General features: G+C 52.9%; 2 protein-coding genes across 2 annotated transcripts in view; one reads left to right on the top strand and one right to left on the bottom strand.

Annotated features, from left to right (window-relative positions):
* Nucleotides 1-998, top strand: part of LOC105522300 (short transient receptor potential channel 2-like) — a 59,145-nt gene extending 58,147 nt beyond the window's left edge. Inside the window, 1 exon segment of the mRNA XM_011956767.1 lies at nucleotides 492-998. Within this exon segment, the coding sequence (XP_011812157.1) occupies nucleotides 492-883 (392 nt within the window). The 3' untranslated portion in view covers nucleotides 884-998.
* An 845-nt stretch (nucleotides 999-1,843) lies between these two features.
* Nucleotides 1,844-5,653, bottom strand: ART5 (ADP-ribosyltransferase 5). Its single transcript, XM_011956766.1, is given in 6 exon segments — nucleotides 1,844-2,123; nucleotides 2,327-2,359; nucleotides 2,965-3,600; nucleotides 3,603-3,693; nucleotides 5,139-5,197; nucleotides 5,528-5,653. Coding segments are annotated over 5 exon segments (873 nt in total). The 5' UTR covers nucleotides 5,196-5,197; nucleotides 5,528-5,653; the 3' UTR covers nucleotides 1,844-2,067.
* Between the last annotated feature and the right edge of the window lie 7,722 nt (nucleotides 5,654-13,375).

Genomic DNA, 13,375 nt, shown 5'->3' with positions numbered 1-13,375 from the left:
AAAAAAAAAAAAAAAAAGAGAGAGACGCAAATTGCTATCGGTGCCTGAAGGGAGAAGAAGGAACCCGTCATTTTCAGAGGCTCATAAGAAGGCAGAAGGATAGGGTAGCAGAATGGACAAAGCAGGGAGGGATCTGAACTGGGCCCTGAAGGATGGGGTGAGCTGGCTGGCCATAGACCGGGGAGAGGGCAGGCGGGTGGACGCATGAATGTCTACCCAGTAACAGCTGTCCCCATGGCTTGTCATCCTTCTCTAACCCCCAGACTTCCCTTCTTTCCAGCTCCTCAGCTCCTCCCTCCCCACCCGATCGGATTCACCTGTCCCAGTTTCACCCACCCACCTGACCCCTAACCCACACACCCGTTCCTCACTTCCTCCAGTTCTCCCTCAGGAATTCCGGATAGGGCAACCCCTGGGATTCTGTAAAGGGTAAAAGGAGTACAGGGCAGGCTCATCCTCTGAAAGGCCCCTCGGTACTCCACCTCCTCCAGACCTGGGCAACAGACTCACAGAGCTGACCAAGACCGTATCTCGACTGCAAAGCGAAGTAGCCTGTGTGCAGTGAACTCTGGTGGAGGGAGGCACACCCCGGCCTCCTGACAGTGCCAGCATCCTCAGTCACTGCATCACCTGAGTGCACAACAGCTTCCAGAACCTGGGGCCTCCCATCCCTGAGACCCTAGAGCTGACAAGGCCTGGGATTGTGGGGACCCAGGAATCATCAGGAACCGGGCTTCAGGACAGTGGAGGGGTGAGGACTCTGGCTTCTGGAGAGTCGGGCCCCCGCTCCCCAGCTCATGTGCTAGTGCATAGGGAGCAGGAAGCAGAGGGGGCTGGGGACCTGCCCCAGGGGGAGGATTCGGGGACTGAGGGGAGGTCCTGATACAGTGGAAGGCTCCCTTCTTCTGCTGCTGAGGGTGGTAGCCTAGGAGGGTAAGGGTGGGGGCCCCTTGGGAGGAGCCTGCGCTGCTTTTCTTGCTTCAATAAAGTTTCTGTTCTGGATGTGAGAGGCCTCCGGGCTGTGTGAGAATCTCTGTCTCCTGATGTTTTGAGGTCCTCGCCCTTCTTTCCCCTGAAATGGACCCTTGTGGGAGCAGGACAGAGAGAAATGACTTGCTCTGTGGTCCCAAGTGTCTTGGGCTTAGGATCCTACTTTGAGTTTCCTCAGATCTTTCATGGACAGAGTTCTGGACCAGGAGGCAGGAGGCTGGGGAGCTGGGAGGTCGGGGTTCAATGGGAACCCTCTGACCAGTTGCTTCCTCCCTTGTCTTTGCACTCCTCACCTCACAAGTGGGGCTGAGGAATCACCTGCCTGCTTTCCTGCCTTCATGGTTGTCGTGAGGACCCTCTAGCTGTTCTAGCTTCTGGATTTGCAAGTTAGAGTGTGACACGGGTCTGCACAGGAGACTGTGTCTAGGAGTGACCAAGAAGTTACTATTTTTATTATTTTTGAGACGGAGTCTCGCTCTGTTACCCAGGCTGGAGTGCAGTGGTGTGATCTTGGCTCGCTGCAAGCTCCGTCTCATGGGTTCACTCCATTCTCCTGCCTCAGCCTCCGGAGTAGCTGGGACTACAGGTGTCCGCCACCACACCCAGCTAATTTTTTTGTATTTTTAGTAGAGACACGGTTTCACCGTGTTAGCCAGACTGGTCTCAATCTCCTGACCTCCTGATCCGCCCACCTCGGCCTCCCAAAGTGCTGGGATTACAAGTGTGAGCCACCATGCCCGGCCCCAGGAAGTTATTTTTTTAGTCCCTCAGTCAGTCCCTCAGCCTAGCAAGGCCAGAGTGGGGCAGATGGTCTAGTCTCATGGAATAAACCAATCATAAAATTCCATGTCTCCACACTGCAATACCTTTTAATCAAGTGGCTACCTCAATAAAATTCCATGTCTCCACACTGCAACACCGTTCAATCAAGTGGCTGCCTCAGTACTTCCCTCGCTTGTCCCGGGAAGTTCCCACCACATAGCAGAGTTCCCTCAGCCCTGCCATGGCCTCCCCAGCCCCACATCCTGGTTGGGGAGAAGGCTGCTAGGGCTGGGTCTGGAACCACGTTCTTGCTTCTCAAGGCTGTTGGAGGCGCCTCTTCTTCATATGAAGGTCACGCGTTCCCAGGGCTCCTAAGTGGCAGATGTTGGACTTTCAGGGCCCAATCCCTGAGAGCTGGAACTCCCCAGGGGCCAAGAGCAGGGTCTTCCAGGGGGGCAGAGAGGAGGACCCCTCAGATTGTGACTGGCTGCACCCCTGCTGGAGGAAGAAGAAAAGGGGTCAGCAGGGTGAGTGGGAGTCAAAGCAGCTAAAGGAGGATGGAAGAGCGACTCACCTGGTGCAGACACACAGCCCCGCCTCTTCTCCCCTGCAACAGACAGCAGAGTGAGGCCTCCATGTGGACAGACTCACACCCAAACTGCCCGGCCCATCAGGCCCTGGCAGGGCCATTTCCCCTCTCAATCTATCTTTCCCTTCACCTAAAGGGAAACTTCTGACTTCCCTTCCTCCTCTGTCCTCCAGGAAGTTTTTCCAGATTGCGTTTCCATCCCTCTTCCCACCCAAGACCCAGTCACTCTTCCATCTGTCCCTGCCTCAGCACTTGGGAGTGGCACATACATGCCCTATCAGCCTCATCAAGCCCAGGGCCCTCTGAGACCTGAAGCAGTCCTCCTGGCTCTTTCTGCTGCTTGCTGATCTCCTTAACCAGGTTATTTTGGTCTATTAGACTGTGTAGTAGATGGACCCTTTTGAGGACATATAGAATCATCTGAGAATGTTCACAAATCTGGAAAACACTTATAGGACCCAAAAAAACCCGAGTCACAGATGACATTAACTCCAGCTGACTTCCAGCCCTCAATTCGCCTTTAACCAAGTAGGTCTCCCGAAGGCCCTGGGGACTATTGTGTAGGGACATTCTGGCTTATTTCACCCACACTGCCAGTCCTGCTTCCTCCATGCACAGCTCACCACCCAGATAGGCGCAGTTAAAGTGGCTGCAGGTCTGATTATAGCTCCAGAGAGTCACCAGGCTCTGGGCTCCATCCTGAGAGAACCTGGTGACCAACAAGACTTCATGGGGGGGAATCAGCACCTCGTGCTCCTTGGGAAAGACAGAGAAGGCCTGGATAGGGGCCCCAAAGCAAGTCGTTAGAGAGAAGAGAGTCGCGTTACCAAATCTGCGGGCCACTGCCTTCTCCAGGGAGCTGGAGGCAAACTGGCCTAAGCGGACAGAGTCCCACAGCCTTTTGGGTTCAAAGCGAAGGCTGCCCACACCTCGGAACACCACCTCCCCAGGCCCCGTGCTGCAGCCCTCACTGCCTCGCAGCAGCTGCAGGGCCCGAATCAGGTAGAAATGCAGGGCCTTGAAGGGAAAGTGCCTCATGTAGAGCTCCCGGGAGCCTCCGCCTGTCCGCACAGCCTGATTCAACTCCCAGTACAAGGTGTTAGATGAGTTGGTGTAGACCATAACGGCTATTCCATTCTGGGCTTTGAAGCCGGGGGGTAAGGTGAGCCCTCGATGCCTGTCCTCCCAGGCCTCCTGGGCTGCCTCCCAGGATTCCTGCAGCAGGGCATGGTGGGCCATTTCCGCCTTTAGCAGGGGGCTGCCTTCTCCTCCATCTCCTCTGCACAACCCACATAGGCATCGTCAAAGGTGTCTGGAGCCAGGCCCAGGGGCAGGATGGGAACAGCCTGGGCCTGTGGAGGAAGGAAGAGAGGTGCCACACCGAAAAGAGCATAAGTTCAGAGCACTGGACATGGGTCCTGGGGGCAAACCCATCCAGAAACACAGAATCTCATTTCTATCCCCAAATATCAGGTATATGCAATTTGGCAAGGACCCAATAAGAGGCTTAAATAGCACAGGCACTGGAGTCAGACAGACATGGGCTGAAATCTTTTTTTTTTCTTTTTTTTTTTTTTTTTGAGACAGACTCTTGCTCTGTCGCCCAGGCTGGAGTTCAGAGGTGAGATCTCGGCTCACTGCAAGCTCCGCCTCCCAGGTTGGAGTGATTCTCCCACCTCAGCCTCCCAAGTAACTGGGATTACCTGTGCATGCCACCATGGTTGGCTAATTTGTTTTTGTTTTTGTTTTTTTGAGACGAAGTCTCACTCTGTTGCCTAGGCTGGAGTACAATGGCATGATCTTAGCTCACTGTAACCCTGCCTCCTGGGTTCAAGCAATTCTCCTGTCTCAGCCTCCTGAGTAGCTAGGATTACAGGTGTGCAATACCATACCCAGCTAATTTTTTGTATTCTTGGTAGAGACGGGGTTTCACCATGTAGGTCAGGCTGGTCTCGAACTCCTGACCTCAAGTAATCCACCAGCCTCAGCCTCCCAAAGTGCTGGGATTACAGGCGTGAGCCACCGCACCCAGCCTGAAATCTTGACTTTACCACCTATTAGCTGTGAGATCTTGGGCAAGTGTCACAACTTTTCTGGACTTGAGGATACTTCCAACCTCACAGTTATTATGAAGACAGCATAAAGAGCATTACTTCTGTACAACCTAAAAGGGGTCATCCTGTCATTAGAAAGGTTCCTGCGGTCGGTGGGAGGTGGGACTAGATGACCACCAAGCACTTTTCTGGCTGTAAGATCTAGCAAGCAGGTGATGTGCAAATACTACACACAGCAAGTGTCCAGCTACCTGACCCCCAGCCCCATTCTCCTCAGGCTGTCTTTCCCTCTCATCTAGCAGGAAGCCCTTGCAGGTAGGTGCTCAGCCACCACACCAAATCACTGTCAGCTCTGAGACGCCTGTGTCCTCCCCTGCTCTGTACCCACATTTGGGGTAGGGGTGGTGGGGAGGCCAAGCCTTGGTTGGGAGAGGCTGCCAGGACTGCAGCACACAGGTAACCCAAGGAGGCTTTGCCGGACTGTGCCTGCGCTGGGAGATGAGAGGTGGGGAGGAGAATGTTGGAGGCATCCAGAGAGGAATGGAGGTGGGGGTTCTAGGAGACAGAATGGGAACCTGGGGCTCCCTGCAGAGATGGAGGTTCCTGAGAGGAAGAGAGTTAAGAGTGGAATCCTAGGGAAGAGTCCCTGGGAGAGGGCTGTGAGGAGTCAGCCCCCAGTCCACTTCCTCAGGGTCTGCCCCCCAATGCCCTCCTTGGGGATAGGAGATGGTTCCTGGAGTTACCTGCCAGGTGTGGAGGCCGAGGCAGCCGAGGGCCATCATCAATGACGCCAGTGCCATCCCTGGAGGAGACGTGAGGGCCAGGGGTCCGGGTGAGGGCGGGACCAGTGGCCCTGGAGTCCTGGTTTCGAGGGGTTCGAGGGAGAGCTGGACCCTGTCTCCAGGCGCGCGGGATCCGGAGTCCAGGATTAGGGCCCTGGCGGGGCGTGGGCGGGGCCGGGGGCGTGGGCGGGGCCTGGAGTTTATTATCCGCCCCCCGCTCCGAGTCCACGCTCCAGACTCCCGACGCCCCTTCCTCAGAGTCTCCAGTCCGGGGACTTTTCTGAGACAGTAAAAGCGGGGCCGCAGTTTGGCTCCGCCAGAGAGGAGAGGGCCAGGGACGGAGGACCCACCTGAAGGTTGCTGAGGCCGCGAGCGGGAGGTAGCGCCGAGGACTCGGGCGGGGGCTGCGCTGTCCCCAGAGTCCGGCTGAAAGCAAGGTTCCCGAGGCTAGCAAGAGCCCCCGCGCTGGTAACCCGGCACCCCTTTCCCAGCGCCGCATGCGGGGCCGGGAGCGGCCGCGGCGGGGCGGGGGCTGAGAGGCAACTCCCCTTCTCCAGGACTGCGGGGTCTTTCTGCGGGACCCTCTTTGGCTGTGAGGGGGAAGAAGCTTGTGAGACTTGGCCTCTCCCTCAGGCAGGCCCTGACCCGGTCGGCCCCTGGCCCCCAGACGACCAGGCCAGGGGGCCCCGCGGAGGTCCTGCCACCCAAAAGGTCGCCCCTGGAGTACTCTGAATTGCAGAGTTTGCATTTGGCCCACACCTTGGGCCACGTGCTCCAGCATCTGAGCACCGCCCACTCCCTCCCTGCTCTGGGCCCTCTCCCCATACCCCTTCAGTGGGGTTGGGCCAGAGACAGAGCCCTTGGCGCAAAGCCACAGGATCCAGGCTCGCCCCTCCCCCAGACCGCTTTCGGGGCCGCTCAGACTCAGGTGACCCATGTTTGTAGACACTGGCCTTTCCCCCACCTCCTCTGGGCTTATCTATAAATAACCTGGCTCTGAGTTTTGGATGCCGCGTCAGAGGCCGTGGGGGAAGGGGCCAGCGGAGGAATTCGTAGCTCAGGGAAGAGCTCCCCAGCAGCCTGAGCCAGGAGGAGGGGGGATGTCACCCCTCCTTCCCCCAGCGGCCGGAGGGTCGCTGAAAGCTAGGATTTCTGAGGGTTCCGAAAGCTAGGATTTGGAAATGCTGCCTGCTGGAGCTGAGGTAGGCACGAAAGGTTAGAGCTACCCAAAGGACTCCATCATGGTCTGGCTCATTAATTTCCCCCATCCCTGTCCCCTCGTCCCCTCAGACTGTCAAATAAAAAGTTTCCTCCACCTAGAATCCTGTTGTCTCCCAGAATCCTTTCTGTAGACCAAACGGGAAGACATACTGTGGGTCCAGCCTTGGAGGAGGGTGGGGAGGGAGGTGCTTCTAAGTGCTTGTTAGAAAAACAGCTCCAGGGCAGGGCGTGGTTACTCACTCCTGTAATCCTAGCACTTTGGGAGGCTGAGGCGGGAGGATCACGAGGTTAGGAGTTCGAGACCAGCCTGGCCAACATGGTGAAACCCCGTTTCTACTAAAAATACAAAAATTAGCCGGGCATGGTGGCGGGTACCTGTAATCCCAGCTACTCGGGAGGCTGAGTCAGGAGAATCGCTTAAAACCAGAAGGTGGAGATGGCAGTGAGCTGAGATGGAGCCACTGCACTCCAGCCTGGGCGAAATGCCCAAAAGAAAGAGAGAGATAGAGAGAAAGAAAGAGAAAGAAGTTGCCTGGGCTAAAGGTGAAACAAGAAAGAAAGAGAGAGAGAGAGAGAAAGAAAGGGAAAGAAAGAGAAAGAAAGAGAAGTTGCCTACATATCCTGCCTGCCCCGCTCTCTGGAGGAAGCTGAGTGTTTGCAGTTGCTTGAAGAGAAGATACTACCTGGGGACAGCTTGGCCTGCTGGGACAGCCCCTGAGACCAGATCTACTGGGATCACTGCTTTGTCCCTCTCCACTCTCTGGCTTTGGGGGATTGCTTCTCCCATCCCAGGACCTAGAACCCAAAATAAGGCCCCAAGAGATGGACTCAAATCTAGTCACTGGGGGCCAGGCACGGTGGCTCACACCTGTAATCCCAGCACTTTGGGAGGCTGAGGCGGGCAGATCCCGAGGTCAAGAGATTGAGACCATCCTGGCCAACATGGTGAAACCCCATCTCTATTAAAAATACAAAAATTAGCCTGGCATGGTGGCGGGCGCCTGTAGTGCCAGCTACTCGGGAGGCTGAGGCAGGAGAATTGCTTGAACCCGCGAGGTAGAGGTTGCAGTGAGCCAAGATTGCACCACTGCACTCCAGCCTGGCGACAGAGCGAGACTCCATCTCAAAAAATAAAAAACAAAAAACAAAAAAACAACAAAAAAAAATCCAGTCATTGGCAGGGATCCTAAGTGTAGCAGAAAGAAGTCCTCCAAGATCACCTGGCCAGTCAGAGCTGGAACTGGGACCCAGAATCCAGCCTCCTTAGTTTGAATCTCTCCTGGCACCTTAGCTAAGTCTCAGTGTTCACGTGAAAGGTACAAAATCTAAGGAGATGCTCTCTGAAGCTGAGGTGCTGAAGCTTCCTCCTCTCTTCCTCCTCCTTGACTGACCAGAGTACAGGACCATAGCCAGTGAGGAGGCAGTTGTCTCAACCTGGATCCCTAGTGCTTCAGTCCACCTCCTATCTGGCTTCAGGGATTCTCTTTTCTGTAGGATGAACACTGGGCAGGTCAGACTGAGCAGAGGCTGGTGTTCCTGAGCCCTGAGGAGACATCCAGAAATAGATGGGGGAGTGTCGTGTTTCTGAGCAGCTGTGTGGGGGAGGTGCAAGGGGTGGGGATTGACAATATCAAAAAGAAACTTGTCCTCCCCTCTCCTGGTGGCCATGGTGGAGACCAGCAGCAGCTTCCCCACCCAGGACAAGACCTAGGTAAGGGGTGCACCACTCTCTTCCTGGGTGCTGGGCAGGAAAAGTGGTTTTGAGGTGAAGTTTGGGAGATGAATGGTGGAATTTTGGGAGTCATGAGAACAAGTTTCCAGGAAACTTTGATGAAGTTTGGGATACCTAGGAAGGTTGGGGGCCATGGGAAGTTTGAGATTCCTGTGGGGAGATTTGGGGTCACATTCCCAGGAGGGTATGTTCAGCAAGGGCCTGGATGAGGAACTGATGAAAGAATGGCCCCAAGAGGGATGAGAGGGAGGACAGAACGGCAACTCCCTTGGGCTAGAAAAGGAATTACTCAGCATCCCCAGGTCTTTGGGCCCATGCCCACCCCATCCCTCCGGCTCCCACTACATCTCCCCTGACACTGGTCACCAAGGCCAGCCACCCACCTGCTCTGCAGTGGTCTACGCTGTTAGCTGAGCTGAGAAAGTTCCTCAGACTCTCAGCAAACATGCTGAGGCCTACCCAGTGCCTGGTCTTGGCATACATGCTCCCTCAAGGAATTCACTGGCCAAGAGAGGAGCCAGGCACATATAAGGGCAGCACAGTGTGATAAGGACAGTGACAGAGGACAGCACAGGGTGATATGGGAGCCCAGAGGAGTCAGAGGGCTTCCTGGAGGAGGTGACCCCCCAGGTTAAGCCTTGAAGAGTGGGTAGCCAGGAGAAAGGTGTCCCAAGGAGAGGGGACAATGTGTGCAGAACCACAGGGAGGGTAACCATGGAGTCCCACCTGCGACTTTGTTCTGCACTACAGAAGCCAAGCAGGAGTGGCAGGTGCGAGCTGCAGAGGGCATAGAGGGCCAGGATAAGGATGTTGGCCTCTGTTTTGAGGGTATGGAGGGATGTTTTGTTTGTTTGTCTGTTTGTTTGCTTTTTTTTTCTAGATGTGTTCTTATCTCTTCCCTCATAATTTTTGTCTCTGCATTTTTCCTCTATATTTTGAGATATTTCTTCCAGTCAGTTTTGGCACAGAGGGCTTTTAAGCACATAAGGAACATGAGCAGTTTAGAAACATCGCTCTCCCTGGGCAGGCACGTTAGTGGGGCTGACTGTGGAGGGGAGATCAGCGAGGAGGCATGGGCAAGCCTGAGCCAAGGCAGGGAGTGCGGATGTTGAAGGGAAGGAGAATCTAGGATGGACCCCTATCTCACCCAGTGTTAGTTTGCAACTATGTGAATGTTTGACGAATGATTGACTGAATGGACACCCAGGGGACCATCACGGATGACTGGGTGAATAATGGGGATGGTTTATCATGTGAGACTTGCCATGGCAAATTAACAGGAGCCACCCTGAGCTAGATTAAGCCTAAAGAGGATTTTATCACAAGGATACCATGGTATCTCATGGAACCCAAGGACCAGATGCAAAGAGATTCTAGAAAGCCAAGGAGGAGTGCGGCTCCACCTGACCTCTGGCTTCAACCATCAAGCAGCTCGCCCTCTGCCTTTCAGCCTTACTCTTTCCCTTGCTCTGGGGATCTCATCTCTTCCCTGATTTCAATCACCTGTGACTCTCATGTCTCCTTGATTGTCCATTCTGCTACCTCTTGGACATCTGCTTCAGGGAGTTCACATTTCCCAAAGTGAACTCACCATTTCCCCTCCAAACCTGATCATTAATTCAATACATTTTTATTGAGCATCTGCTTTGTAATGGGACTACAATAACGAGCAAAATGAGCTTTTCAAGTCTCCTCTGGTATAACATTGTGCCTACAGTAACAATAAGGCATTGTGAACTTAAACATGTGTGAAGAGGGTACATCTCACATTAAATGTTCTTGCTACATGAAAACCAAAACCAAAACAAAAGTAAATAAAACTAAAAACAGGCCAGGCGCGGTGGCTCATGCCTGTAATCCCAGCACTTTGGGAGGCTGAGGTGGGTGGCTCACCTGAGGTTGGGCGTTCAAGACCAGCCTGACCAACATGGAGAAACCCCATTTCTACTAAAAATGTAAAATTAGCCAGGCGTGATGGTGCGTGCCTGTAATCGCAACTACTTGGGAGACTGAGACAGGAGAATTGCTTGAACCCGGGAGGCAAAGTTTGCAGTGAGCCGAGATCGCGCCATTGCACTCCAGCCCGGGCAACAAGAGCAAAACTCTGTCTCAAAAACAAAACAAAACAAAACAAAGCAAAACAAACAAACAAACAAAAAAACACAAGGCTGGGTTCAGTGGCTCACACCTGTAATCCCAGCACTTTGAAAGGCCTAGGTGGATGGATCACCTGAGGTCAGGAGTTCGAGACCAGCCTGGCCTAGTCAACATGGCGAAATCCCTTCTCAACTAAATACAAAAATCAGCTGGCGTGGTTGTGGGCACCTGTAGTACCAGCTACTCGGCAAGCTGAGGTGGGAGAATCGCTTGATTCTCAGGAGGCAGAGGTTGAAGTGAGATGAGATCGTGCCACTGCACTCCAGCCTGGGCGACAGAGTGAGACCCTGTCTCAAAATAAATAAATATATATAAAAAAATAAAATAAAATGAAAATAAAGGGATACACAGAAACTTGGAGGTGATGAACATGTTTATTCCCTTGATTGTGGTAATGGTAACATGAGTGTATACTTAGTTCCAAACTCACCAAATTGTATATATTAATTATGTGCAGTTTTTTGTATACCAATTATACTTCAATGAGGCTGAAACAAAAAAAAGTAAAGTTTCACAGGGCTGTGCTGGAGCAGGACACTCTGTAGTCACGTAAGAATGGTGGAAGAAGATGGGCAATAAAAGGGGGGTTCATTTTTTTTTTTAAGTCTACTCCACTTCTCCTCTGTGTTTCTAGTTTAAAGAATGGAAACCTGGGTGTCATCCTTGATTTTTCCCTCTCTCACGTCCCCTATAGCCCATCAGACATCAAGTCTTGTAAATTCTATCTCCTAACTCTGTCTGTCCTCACTGCCTAAGAGAATTAGGTCCTCTGATTCCATGTCCTCAGTCTGCCTTCAAGCCTCTCCTCCCCGCAAGCCTCTGATCTATCTTGTTTACTGTAGAGCAGATGCAGACAGAAATCGAGTTGCAGAGACGCAATGAGAGATACAGCTGGCCGAGTGGGCTTTTGTTGCATAACCATTTTGCCGTGTGCCACAAAATCTCAGTGGCAAACAAACATTTACTCCTGGCCGGGCGCGGTGGCTCAAGCCTATAATCCCAGCACTTTGGGAGGCCAAGACAGGCAGATCACGAGGTCAGGAGATCGAGACCATCCTGGCTAACACAGTGAAACCCCATCTCTACTAAAAATACAAAAAAATTAGCTGGGCGTGGTGGTGGGCGCCTGTAGTCCCAGCTACTCGGGAGGCTGAGGCAGGAGAATGATGTAAACCCGGAAGGGGGAACTTGCAGTGAGCTGAGATCGGGCCACTGCCCTCCAGCCTGGGTGACAGAGCGAGACTCTGTCTCAAAACAAAACAAAACAAAACAAAAACCATTTACTCCCAGGCTCATGGTCTTTGGGTTGACGGCAAGTGGCTTATCTAAACTGGACTTGGTTGGGCAGCTCTGCTCAGGCCGCTGGTCTGGCTCAGCTGGGGTCTTCCTCGCTCTGGGCCGGGCTCAGGCCTGTTCCTCATGTGTTCATTCTGGGGGTCCAGACTAAAAAAGAATCTTCCGAAGAAAAGACTCTCAGTTTCCTTCCCCCAAAAGCAGACCCATAGACAAGTACATGGGTGCAGTGAGCTTCTTTATAAAGTGATCCCAAGAAATACAAGTCAGGGAGTGGCAAAGTCAGATAGAGAAGAGAAAAGCAGCCAATTAAAAGCCTATTACCACTGTGATCAACTAGTCCCACTGGGGACCCTCTATGGGACAGGAAGTCTGACTTCCAGACCTCATTGGTTGAAGATTGTCCTTGGGAACATTAAATCCCCTATACTTTTGGCCTGCCCTGTGCTTGCAAAAAAAACAGGCTCCCAGGGTGATGAAGAACGCCTCAGACACAGAAAAATGTGAGCCCTAGAAGTGGGAGGCTGACAGCCTGCGTGAGAACTATCCACTGCACCTGCATGTGGACTCGAAGACGGTGTCCGGGAAGATGGGCTTCTTCCCGAAGATGGGCTGAGGAAACCACAGGGTCAGATACACTCTCTTTTACCCTGAATCCTTAGATCAACTCGCAGGAAGGCCTCTGATTGGCCTTCTTGGGTCATGTGTCCATCCATGAGCCAATCACAATGGTCAAGGCCTTAGGGCACCAGTCCTGGGGCATGTGTTCCTCTCTTGGGGTGCATAGAGTGAGAAAAAGCCCCACCTGAGCCCATGACTGGATTCTCCACACAGGAAAGTGAGCAACTAGTAACAGCAGCTCTAGCCTCCTTGGTGAACTTCAAGAGACCACAGACAAGAACTCGTCTTTTTTTTTTTTGAGACAGAGTTTCACTCTTGTCACCCAGGCTGGAGAGCAATGGTGCGATCTCCGCTCACTGCAATCTCCGCCTCCCAAGTTCAAGAGATTCTCCGGCCTCAGCTTCCGCACAACACCATGTCCAGCTAATTTTTTGCATTTTTAGTAGAGACGAGGTTTCACTATGTTGGCCAGTCTGGTTTCAAACTCCTGACCTCAGGTGATCCACCCGCCTTGGCCTCCCAAAGTGCTGGAATTAGAGAGGTGAGCCACCGCGCCCGGCCCAGGGAAGTGGGTTTTCATAGCTCACTGCAGCCTTAACCTCCTGGACTCAAGCAATCCTCCTGCCTTCAGCCTGCCAAGTTGTTGGGACTACAGATATGCACCACCACACCTGTAGCCTGGCGTATGTATGTATGTATGTATGTATTTTAATTTTTGAGACGGAGTCTCACTCTGTCGCCCAGGCTGGAGTGCAATGGCACGATCTTGGCTCACTGCAACCTTTGCCTCCTGGGTTCAAGCTATTCTCCTGCCTCAGCCTCCCGAGTAGCTGGGATTACAGGCATCTGCCATCATGCCCAGTTAATTTTTGTATTTTTGTAGAGATGGGGTTTCACCACGTTGGACAGGCTGGTCTTGAACTCCTGACCTCAGGTGATACGCCCACCTTGGCCTCCTAAAGTTGCCCGGACGTATTTTTTTATTTTTAGTAGTTATGGTGTCTCACTATGTTGCCCAGGCTGGTTTCAAACTCCTGGGCTCAAGTAATCCTCCCGCCTCAGTCTCCCAAAGTGCTGGGATTACAGGCTGGAGCCACCATGCTTGGCTGTTGTTCATAATTTTATCCTTAGTACCTGACGTGCTACAGATGCTAGACAAAAAAAAAAAAAAAAA

Source organism: Colobus angolensis, unplaced genomic scaffold (assembly GCF_000951035.1).
Source record: "Colobus angolensis palliatus isolate OR3802 unplaced genomic scaffold, Cang.pa_1.0 Scaffold424, whole genome shotgun sequence".
Taxonomy (NCBI): domain Eukaryota; kingdom Metazoa; phylum Chordata; class Mammalia; order Primates; family Cercopithecidae; genus Colobus; species Colobus angolensis.
The sequence above is the reverse complement of the archived record's forward strand: the minus strand, read 5'-3'. Positions and strand labels throughout refer to the sequence as shown.